At 35.9% G+C, this 12,478-nt stretch overlaps 1 protein-coding gene across 2 annotated transcripts in view; it reads left to right on the top strand.

Annotated features, from left to right (window-relative positions):
• Positions 1-12,478, top strand: part of LOC134527395 (G-patch domain and KOW motifs-containing protein-like) — a 73,153-nt gene that overhangs the window by 23,075 nt on the left and 37,600 nt on the right. For both annotated transcript variants that reach the window (XM_063360053.1, XM_063360052.1), the window contains exons 3-5: positions 8,014-8,108; positions 9,316-9,419; positions 11,991-12,168. In XM_063360053.1, the coding sequence (XP_063216123.1) occupies positions 8,014-8,108; positions 9,316-9,419; positions 11,991-12,168 (377 nt within the window). The remainder of the gene's footprint in view (positions 1-8,013; positions 8,109-9,315; positions 9,420-11,990; positions 12,169-12,478) is intronic.

The following is a 12,478-nucleotide window of genomic DNA, read 5'->3' as shown; positions in this document are numbered from 1 at the left end:
TGCGCTCTTACTTCTTCAAGCTCTTCTTCAGTTTTTTTATTCGTTGTTGGCTTCTTACCGCATTGGTAAAGTGATGTAATGCCACTGGTACTTGGTAATTTATTTTTTAGAGCACATCTTATAACCTTTTCTTTTTACATGTTGACATAACCCTTAGAACAGATTGATAAAAGGTAGTCAAAATGGCATAACACGACTTATGCCATTTAGATAACGCACACAAAAGTATTTTATATTGGTCTAAAGGTCATATGTGGACATAAGTCCTTAGTACATATCGATAAAAGCACTCAAAATGGCATAACATGACTTATGCCATTTAGAACACATGAAACAAAAGTATTTTATAATGACCTAAAGGGCATATGTTGACATAAGACCTTTATACAGATCGCACATTTGAATTTTTGACTTAAGTCAATTAAACCAACGCTTATAACGGCCGTTATTATTGATTTTAGACTCATGCCCTTTGTACCATTGGAAAGCTTAGATTTTTCTGAGCATGACAGTATAAATATCTAAAAATTCAACTTTTTTGACTTAAGCCCTTTATACCGTGCACGAAAGATATTCCAGAATAGAAAATGAAAATGTTGTCATTGTAGCAGTTTTTGTCGACGATGTACTCATTGCTTGCAACAGCAGTCAGATGAAGGATTCCATCAAAACTGGATTATTGAATTGCTTTAAGAGGAAGAACATAGGCGAGAGCAAGTATATTCTTGAAATTATAGTAACAAGGGATCGAGCAGCAGCTAAAATCTGGATTGACCAGGAAGGACACATTAAGGAGGTACTGACCAAGTTCAACATGGAAGAATGCAACGCAGTCATTACTCTGAGCGATGCCAACTGAAAGTTATTCAAAAACATGGCATGACAATCACATGAAAGTGATGATGAACCAAAACAAGATATCTTACTTATAGCCCAGTCAAATTAGACTAAAAATGTTGGTTTTGCTGCATTAAATCATGTAGTTCCAAAAGTTTCAGCAATGTGTAGAGGGAGGTCACGTGAACAACACCTAATAAAGTCCCACCGATTTCCAGTGCCGCCAGGGGAAGAGTGGGGGGTTAAATTAAAAGCCCTTTTTTTTTTCAGTTTTTTGCGGATATCTCGAAAACGGTGAGTCGTACAGAAAATATTATAGTTACCAAAAAAAGCTTATTAAATTATCTACATATTAGTATATCATGTTTATCTCTATGTGTTCCCGTCTCGGAGCAATGAGCAGGCGAAAATGAAAAATATTCTGAAAATTTTGTAGCGCCTCACGTTTTTCGTCAAAGTTTCCCACACAGTTATTTTCCATTCAATGTTACAGGAAATTCTTCTGAAAATAAGTTGTAGAACATTAAATTCCCTTCAATAATATGTAGCATTTACTAAATTATCTACAAGCAGTGAAAAGTTAGAGCGTTTTGAAGTTCAGGGGTAGATTTCGAGATTCCGCTACTTAACTGTTAATTTTTTAATTTCCGTTTTCAAGGGCTTTAACTCTGGAGCACGTTATTTTATTGTTCAAGTGAACAAAAATTGTCTTTTATTACCAAAACAAGTAAAATATATATGAAAATAGAAATATATGCGAATGTATGTTTATATAATATGTATGAAGTGTGAACTTTTGCATTTTTACGTATGTTATTGTTTCCTTAAACGTAAATGGTATTACATGATAAAAATATGAAATGTGTACATAGTTCATATAGTGCTAACCGCTTATTTGTGACGCTGAATTAGAAATGTTTTCTGCTCTGGAGATGGCCGGTAGTGCAGGAATGCATGTAGTCAGGTAGTTAGTTCGTCAGAGGGGGGAAATTGAGCAATGAGCTGTTACATTATTTGAAAAATGCTAGGCCAACATCAGCTTTATGGGTGCAGTACTTTGAAATGGTTTTGGTGTTGAAAAAGTTCATTGCAGCACAGCGGACTGGTAATTGGGAAGGCCACTTGACATGCGCCCAACAGATGATTCCATTCTTCCATGCCAGTGGGCATTTTCATTATGCGAAATGTACACATCTCTATGTTCAGGACATGATTGGACTAACAACTCGCTACCCTGAAGTTAAAGAGGATTTCATAGATCGTGGATATTTCACTGTAAACAGAACTGGTACACCAATGGCTGGAATGTGGTCTGATATGGCAATTGAAGTGACACTGATGGGTGACATGAAAAATGAAGGGGGACTAATACGAGGGAGAGGCATTAGTGATTCTGTGTTGGCGAAATGGGTTGGAGGAGCATGCACAGCTACAGCCATTTGTTCTTCACTAGATCAATTTGACGGCATCCATTCTATGAATGGAGAACAGCATGTTGACTTTTGAGCATCACGAATAAGCAGAGATGACCAAGACAGAAGGAAGCTTGCACAGTGGTTGGTTGATCACCCTCCTTTTGCTGAACGTGATTATTTAGTGTCCCTTTCAACTGGAGTAATAGGAACCACCAACATCAACTGTTACCAAGCACTGGAAATCGGAACCCGTACAATGAAAACTTTTTTGGAATGAACTTTGCAGAAATTAAGCAATGTAAGAAGAATGTAGTAGTCCCTTTGGCTGCTATGAGCAACACTGTCAAACTGGACAACGAAGTAGTGGTGGTCGAGCCTTTAATGATTTTCCAAAGAACCATAGTTTCAAAGAAAACTGAAGGGGATGTAGAAGAGCTGTTGAAGTGTGAGTTAGCCCCATACCCCATGACTCTTTTAGATGAAGGGATCATGAGAAAAACGAAAAAGTCAGCTCTCTACGATACCTTTCCTTCACACAATCAAATAGTAAACCTGAAAAACACTTTCACAGTAATCGATGGTGGCTTCCTCCTTCATAGATTAACGTGGAACAACAACACCAAGTTCACTTCCATCTGCGATCAATATGTGTCTTACATCATCAATCATTATGGCTGCAACTCTGCTGTGGTTTTCGATGGTTACAAAGAGACTAATTCCACGAAAAGAGCTGAACAGTATAGGAGAGCATCAAGTAAAACATCAGTGGACATAGACTTTGATTAGAGCATGGTGGCTACTGTTCAGCAGGAAAACTTTCTTTCCAACGAAAGCAATAAAACATAGCTGATTATGTAGTATGTTAGCACAGGCTTTGAATGCAAAAGGCATACAGTTCTCCATAGCCAAAGGAGATGCTGACTGCAGCGTTGTCAGGTATGGATTAGAAAATACCTAACTCTCATTCAACTGTGGTAGTAGTTGGCGAGGACGTAGACCTGCTCGTCTTACTCGTGGCACTCACACCACGAGACATGAATGCCTTTTTCATGAAGCCTGGACGAGGTAACACAGAAGACAGGCTGTACTCCTCCCAACAACTTCAGGCCTTGCCATTCAGACAGTACATTCTCTTTATCCATGGCTTCACTGGATGTGATACCACTTCTGCAATTTATGGGAAAATTAAAGCAGCCATAGTCAAATGTTTTCAGCGGTATCCCAACCAAACAAAAAACATTGCTGATGTGTTTTACTACTCCACATCCACTCCAGGAGACATTGCTGAAGCTGGGGAACAAATGTTCCTACTGTTGTATCAGGCCCCACCTCATGAGTATGACCTCAATCATCATAGGTACATTTAATTGTTGTGTTGCATGTAATAACTTAGTTGAAGCATGCTGTTTGATGAATAAATGTTGTTATATTTTTTTATATTCACCGGTACATGTGCTTCGTCAAATCGTCAGCCAAGATGAAAGCAAACTTGTCTTCATTGCCGCCTACAAAAGATGCTGCTATACATCACTCGTGCAGTGTTCGTACAGGTCCAACAGTGGTTTGGAAATGAATCCCTCGACCCTGAATGTTGGGGTTGGACAAGAGAAGATAGGGGATATCTTACTCCTATTAAGACCAAGGCCCCTATTGCACCTGACAGCGTGCTCACCTCTATATTTTGTCGTTGTGCCACAGGTTGCGGTATGAGATGTGGGTGTCGGAAAGCCGGTATACACTGCTCACCTGTATGTGGTAATTGCTACGGTGCTTGCACTAACTGTCCTCCCATTCAAGAGGAGTCGGAAGAGTTGGACGATGAGGAGTATCAACAGCTGGAAACGTTTGTTAGGGTGAAGGGGTGACCGGGAATTAGGTTGTGTAAACTTATATTTTTACTTTTGCATGTTTAGGGTATTACTTAATAAAGATCGCAGACTTTCACGGTCGTTATCTGGATATGCTTGGCTTCTGGGTGTAGGCCATCAGGAAATTGTCTTGCGATGTTTCGGCAGTCATTGCAGCTGCCATCATAAGGTAGACAGTCCAGTCAGACTTAGTCTACCTGATGATGGCAGCTGCAATGACTGCCGAAACATCACAAGACAATTTCCTGACACGGCCTACACCAAGAAGCAAAGAAAATACAGGTTATTACATATTTTTATCTTCACCAGTGGTTACTTATTTATACTAAAATTATGGTGCCTTGGTATGTAGGTTACGACATGCTTTTACAGTGTATAGCGATAATTAAGGTAATTAAGGACACTTAAGTTGGAACCCATGATAAATGTGTGCAATATGTACATGCAAATATGGACAAAATGTGCTATGTAGAGTGTTTGATACTTAACTTATTACCATTTTGCAACTATGGTTGAAAAAATTACATTTTATATAAATAAAATATGTTTACAATGATATACGAATATATCATAAAAATATGTAATACTATATCATATATTCATATTATATAATTTATACATTGATTCATATATATTTTTACTTGTTTTGGAAAAAAAAAATTTGTTCACATGAACAATAAATAACGTGCTCCAGAGAGTTAAAGCCCTTGAAAACGGAAATTAAAAAATGAACAGTTAAGTAGCGAAATCTTGAAATCTACCCCTAAACTTCAAAACGCTCTAACTTTTCACTACTTGTAGATAATTTAGTAAATGCTACATATTATTGAAGGGAATTTAATGTTCTACAACTTATTTTCAGACGAATTTCCTGTAACATTGAATGGAAAATAACTGTGTGGGAAACTTTGACGAAAAACGTGAGGCGCTAGAAAATTTTCAGAATATTTTTCATTTTCGCCTGCTCATTGCTCTGAGACGGGAACACACAGAGATAAACATGATATATCAATATGTAGGTAATTTAATAAGCTTTAAGTTGGATAACTATAATATTTTCTGTACGACTCACCGTTTTCGAGATATCCACAAAAAACTGAAAAAAAGGACATTTAACCCCCCCACTCCTTCCCTGGCGGCACTGGAAATCGGTGGGACTTCATTAGGTGTTGTTCACGTGACCTCCCTCTACACATTGCTGAAAATTTTGGAACTACATGATTTAATGCAGGAAAAAAAACTTATTTGACTGGGCTACAAGAGGCCACAGGAAGTCTAATGTACATCTATCAGGGAACCAGGCCATCATAGGATTTGCACTAAGTTTTGACAGTAGATTAATTAGCAGTCCTGGAAAGGCTCACTGGGTGGCTGTGAAAAGAATCATGCGGCACTTGAAGGGCTCTGCAGACAATAAGTTTGAATTCACCAAAGGGGGATCTGGCAATATAGTGAGACATTGTGATGTTGATTATCATTGATCAGCGTTTGATGATGGGTTATGTTTTCACCATGCAAGGAGGAGCTGGTACTTGGAGCAGTAAGAAACAGAGGACTATAGTGTATTATGATAATTGGCTCAGAGGACTGGTAAGCGAGCTAGACAAGGATTGTTATACAACTATGAACATCCTATGTGACATAAAAAGTGTGATTGATTTGACAGAGACAGGTGGGTATCGGGCAAGAACGAAACATATTGACACAAGACATCACTTCATACGTCAACTAAGTGATGGAAAAGTGATTAAGGTGTTTCATCAAAGTTCAGCCAATATGATAACTGATGTGCTAATCAAGAGCTTGCCAATCACAAAGCAACAGTTTTTGTTTTAAGGGACTGGGACTCAGGAAAATGATTGTTTCAAGCTGGAAGTTCTAGTGGGAGTGTTGTGAGTGAGAACAGATTTCATTGGGTTATTGTTTGTTTAATGTTATCTTTGGTATTTTCTGTGTGTTTACTCACCTAGGGTTTTGTCTTTGGGTGTTTTATATTTTGTCGTTATTGTGAGTGTTGTAGTGAAATGGGTCTTTAATTTATTTGGTTCGACTAATCACAAAAATTACTGGTTAAATCTGAGTGTATAACACAAGCAAGAATAATAATGATAGTGACTATGTTAGACAAAAAACCAAATTAATTTTGTGTTAATGAAACAGTGTTTTCTCATGTGTTCTTCCAAAATTATTTTGAACTTAAAAGTAGTGGTGTGTTGGTTCTACTTTTTGCCATTTCTCGGTTCATTTCCGGTTCTTATAAATCTGTTCTTGGCTCTCAATTTTAGTCACACCAAAGATACATTATGTCCTAATAAATGGTGTGTTTATTTTTTTAATATGACTTATCAGTGCCACACTTTACCATAACCCCACCACAAACAAGTCACTTATCCCCTAGATAGCACAGTTGCTTCACGTCTCTAGATGGCTGGAGCAGCACTGCACCGACATCCTGTGGCCCAGCAATATCTAGTAACACATTTTAACAATGTTTTATTTTGCCTGGTCTGTATTTCATTTAGACAACCCAATAAAAATGGCTTCAGAAAAATGTAAAAATTTTTTCACAAGAGATTAAGTAAATTATAAGAAATAAATGATAAAAATTGTTACTGCAGCAGCCATATACCAAAGCAGTTAAAAGTTATGTAAATAATATAATGGGTAAGGGATGGAACGCCCAATTTAACAGAATTGACTGTTAAAGGATTACACGGACATGGTGCCAATCTTGTGGCCTTGAAGGCTTTTAGAGTGAGGGCAAGTGGATAGAACAAAGGAAGTTTTTGTTTTGAATGCTGAATCAGCAGGGGCCTCTGAGATACTTATATCTTCTTGCCTTCCTGCTTGAAGGCAGATTCTGTCCTACAACAGCAACAGTTCATTGAGATAAATTTATGCCCCCACTACTGCTCCAATGCTATGGTAATAATCCACCGTAACATACCATTGTTTTGGGTATAGCATACAATAATTTGTAACACTGAATTCCAAACAATGTACCATAAAATTAGACACAATGTAACCTATCTATATTCAGTGTACCATTGCCATCGTGTGTTCTCACCTATTTTTTTTATGATTAAAGAATAAATGAAATAACTAAAATTTGTGGATATTCGTGAATAGATATTACAATTTGGGAATAAAATCATTTATAAAGGAATTCGCAAGTGATTCGCAAATAAAAAAAAATATTTACTAACTTTTTTTAAAAGAATACTGTTTGGTAATTTTTCTCAAATTTGTGAGTTGTAATTTTTCTAGGTCAATAGTTATAATTTACGTAAAGCTACAAACGTTGTAGGTAATATCTACAGTTAATGAATACAAAGAACTTTTTTGTTTACATTTGGACACTTCCTGCAGGGCATTATCTTTCCATCTGGGTGGGCCAGTTGTATTTTCACAGGGGAAAGGTTTTGCTGGTATGCTTTTCGTAGTATCGTACTGGTACTAGGATTACATCTATGGTTCTCAGTGCCGGTTCATTTGCTGAGATCTGACGGAATCGATAACCGGAACCAACCCGTCACTACTTCAAGGGAAGTACTAGTCTAAAGAAAATAATACTATTTTAAACATCAAAATAATTGCAGTTATAGCATTAAAAGACTAATACTTTGTGTAGGTAAGTAAAATATAAAAATACTTTAAAATATTAAATTCCAATTTTAAAATTAGTGGAAATTTATTGGAAATTTACCAATTACTTTCTACGGAAGTATTTTCACTATTAATTGCGTAGTTTTCCCCCCCTCCCCCCCAAGTAATTGGAATTGAGCACAATTATAATATGTTTTCTGGAGTTTTACAGACAGTGACTATTTCTAATAATCATTATGTTAAATGACTAATGCTCCATATATTTTCTCTTCTATTTTTTTTTCTAGATGCCAAGCAGTTCAATAAAAGGGAACAGACAGAAGTGTCTCAGTCACTTGTCTTGCAAATAGCTCAGGCAAAGAACAAAGCTGATTCTGAAGTTGTGAGTGTCTCATTTATAAGTAAACATCTAGATTTTGCATTATTGATCATAGTTCTATGAATTTTAATGTTTTCTGTATTATTAAGCTACTTAAACATTAAATAAAGAACCATTCTTAATAAGTTTCTAGTGCAATCTGAGCTCAAACAGGAACCAGTACAACAAAGCAATTGCACTGTAATAAACTGAGTTTGAGAATGCTCCAAGCTCTTCAAATTGAGCATAAAACAAATTTGGAGTTTATTGGGTTCCAATTGTGCTAAAGTTTGGCTAAGCCAATGGGAACATTGCCTGAATGTAGCAGTATGACGTACCTGTTTTGATACAAGAGAAAAAAAATATTTCTGAATGTTGATGTATTAATGAAATACTGTAGTATCTCAATCAACTGAGTGAATATGGACTGCAGCACCCTTGGATAAGCAAAATTTTGGATAGTGCAGATTTAATTAGAAAATCATCATGGTTTTCAGTTAGCCCAGTGGTATAATTTTCGGGGAACATTTCTAACTTTTATCAAGTCCAAATTCTTTCATGTCACTTCATAATTCACTTAACCAGTAAATTGCATTATTGAGATTAATTTATCAAGGCTTTGAGTAATGGTTAGATAATTTCTAGGTCCTCAACAGTCTTTGCTGAGAATGGCACTTTGTCTTTGCTCGGATAATACGGAACCTTGATTAATCAAAACTCTACTGTAATTGCTTGGCACATTGTGAGTTCTCCTCACGACTGTCCCTCTCGAGCATAGCCTCGGCCTCTCTCCCTCTCTCAACTCGCCCGTGTCCACAGAACTCTAGCAGAACACCACAGGTGAGCGTTGTTAAACTAAATTGCATTCCTAACAAGTGCTTTACAAGGCAACATATCTATTACAGTAAGTTATGTTTGTTCTTTTCCTCATTTAGGTGTGTACTGGAAAAACAATGCACATTTGAAACTCTTTTTGGACCTGTGTTTAAAATGTTGCTAAATTTTGTGGTTGTTTGCATATGCCTGTGAACATTCAAAATTAAAGCTTCAGGTGGCTAGAGATAATTATTACTAAAATTTAAGAAAAATTTTAATGGTTTCAAATTTTGAATGTGATTAAGAGAGAGAGAGAGTGTCTCTGTGTGTGTGTCAGTGTGTGTGCATGTCTGTGTGTGTGTGTATGTGTCTGTCTGTTCTGTGCCATAAGTTCAGATGCATGTGTGTGCTTCAGAGCTCTCGTGAAGACTACGAGCAAGTGCCTGTCGAGAACTTTGGGCTGGCTCTCCTGCGAGGCATGGGCTGGGATTCAGCAAGAGGCATTGGCAAGAAACCTCAGTGAGTGGGTCCTCTCTGAACATTATTCTTCTACTTGCACATTTGTTAGCATCATTGTTATTACAGATATGTAAGGCCTATCAAAATACGGTAATTACTATGGTTCTTCTATTTATACAGGTTGTCAAGAGAGTGTGTGTTAATTTCTTGTGAGTAATAACCTCACAAAATAAAGTCAAAAGTGTAGTTACATTTTTTTTTATAAATATTTCAAACCAAGAAACTTTTCTTTTTCAATAATTTTAATAAGTTCGTAAATCTGTGGGATGCTGGCTAGTACTTAGTCACTTCCTTTCCTTGCCTTTTCACAATAACAATTTGGGGTTGACATCCTCTTTTGACCTGTAACTATAACTTCAAAATAAACTGTACTATAATACATTTTTCATCTGAAAGTACTTTTATGGAATCTGCATGTTAAAATTGACAAAACAAGATCGCCAACTCAGAACTTGCTCAGGTCAACCTTTTGTTTGAATTGAAAGTTGTGTACTAGCCTTAGATGTATACAGTGTTGCTGTTGTATTGAAAGATAAAATGTGTTTTATGCCTTAAACTATTTGCTAAGGTGATATTTACTTTAACAAAGAAAAAGTTTTTTGTTGATTTTTCACGTTCATGTTACTTAATAATTCGGTGTGAAAAATTTGTTAACAACTGAACTCCCATCTAGTTAGATGGGATGTTAGTTTGTAACATTATGTGGAAAAATGGTTTGAGCTTAAATACTAGGCGTATGCTTTATAATATATTTATGTTACAATAATTAAATAGTGAGGGGAGGAAACATATCAATCTCTCATTAAGGAACAGCAGGGAGAGGATAACAGACCTTTTCCATTTCAGCAGTTCTAACACAACAGACTTATATTGCTTAGTGAAACTGCCCTTCCTGCTCATGCTTCCTCGTGCCACCAACAAATGCAGAGCCCCCTTAAAAACACTCACCCCACACGGGCTCTGGCTGTGGGAAGAGTTGAGGGGACATGTTTACAAATAGTCCCTCTCTTTTATGGTATTTGTAGCCTTGTATGGTCTTAAGGAAATTACAAGGAGAGAAGTCCTCTCTCTTGTCTGTTCTGCTTTACAATGTTGATATTACTTAATAGATTGAAACATCTTTAATACACACATTTAGGATCATGGCCATCCCAAATTAGTGATTGAAATTTAATCTGCTAACTAACACTGACAGTAATGATTGAAATTTAATCTGCTTATTAACACTGACAGTAATGATAAAGGGAACTAAACAAGCCGGCAGCGCAGTAATACAAACTGGCGGCCAAAGTCATCCGTTGAAATCCACCCGGAAACATCTGAATCCAAGCAGCTATTTTGCTGCCGGATTACCGAATGTGCTGAACACTGACTGCCGGATTGAAGACCTTTCAGTGTATTAAGGAAGTAGGTTTTCCTTTACCATCTCCCTGTTAATTATAAATACAGTATATAAAAATATAATTTTTAAAAATCTAATAATATTTTGAATTCAATTAAACACTGGCTTGTTGTTTGATACTTACCATTTTAACTACTGCTTTATAGTTTTATGTTTACAGTATGAATCTATATATGTTATGTGCAATAATTATAAATGGAATAAAAGTTTCAGTTGTCAATGGCAGAAAAATTTCCCCACATTGCACTAAAAAATAAATAATAATAAATACATCCTGCTAAATATTGGTGTGTGAAACGTTTTAGTAGCCTAAGCAAATTTTATGGCTTTAGAAGGCCACCCTTGAAGTCAAAAAATTGTGGGTGATAGTTTTCCTTAATTGAACATCATTTTATAGAGTTTAGGATTTTGATTATTTTTATTTTTTATTGCCATGAGCAAACACACAGCTTGTTGGTTGATATGTTAGCAATTTAGCTGTTGTAATTGTAATACATCTTCAATTCACTAATACTATTTCACATTTTTCTCTCCACATTTGGTTACTTCTGTAAATTTGATTATTTCTTCTTAATCTAAAAAAAAAAAAAAAAAAAGCACATCCATAATTAAATATAGGTGTATGACAGATTTTCATATTGGCAAAAAACTGTATCAACAACTAACAAGTCAAATGTTTAAAACTTTTAAAATAGTGACAATGGTTCTCTGTTGTTGGAATTCCACTCAGAATTAAACATGACATGATTTATCTAGTTTACTCATTAAAATACATATGTGCATGCCTTGTATGCATCTGCAATGTCAGTCAGTAATCACTATCATTATTTAACTACATACATGATTATACTGTAGAGCACCACCCAAACAACATGACAATATTCTAGCCAGTACTGTGTACTCATGATGGCACTACAAACAATAGAAAATGTATGTAAGAAAGCTGAAATTTTGCAACATAGCTCTATTTCATTAATTCTTAAATCAAGAAAAATATTCCAGACAAAAAGTTAATTATGTTATTTTATTTAAAAAACATATTTTCATCTAAAGGAAATAAAATCCTAAAACAATTGTTTGAAAGGAGTTTATTTTTAAAAATATAAATACATATTTGCACATGTCTAGTTCTTGAAGATATTGTTGGTTGCAGATGTTGCTTGTTTCAGGGTTGTCAGTGCAGTCAAGCAGGTGGTGAGACCTAAGGGTGTCGGTCTGGGCGCAGAGAAGAAAAACACACCCCTGAGTGTCATGCCTGCCAAAGGGTGTGAGGAAGAAGATTTGAGAGCTAAAGTTGGTGCTTACCTGAAGATCACGTCTGGCACTCACAGAGACAAGTATGGCAAGGTTAGTAGCCTGTCAGGTTGCCGTTCATTAGGCCTGTGCGAATATTTCAATTTTCAAATACAAATAATAAACTATTCATATTTGATTCGACCTGAATACTAACACTTTGAAATAACGAATATTCGTTTCCTAACTAATATTACACTTAGCATACCTCGTGAGTTTGTCTTATACTAACGTTCACTGTCATTTCTGCAATATATATACTCTTTTTTGATGTTTTAATGGGATCTCATAATCAAAAACATGAACAATAAGTAGAGATGGTGATTTATAGCACTTAAAATAATAACATTTAGCATTTTGAATT

This window comes from Bacillus rossius, chromosome 1 (assembly GCF_032445375.1).
Source record: "Bacillus rossius redtenbacheri isolate Brsri chromosome 1, Brsri_v3, whole genome shotgun sequence".
NCBI classification, from domain to species: Eukaryota; Metazoa; Arthropoda; class Insecta; order Phasmatodea; family Bacillidae; genus Bacillus; species Bacillus rossius.
This window is presented reverse-complemented; position numbering and strand designations above follow the sequence as displayed.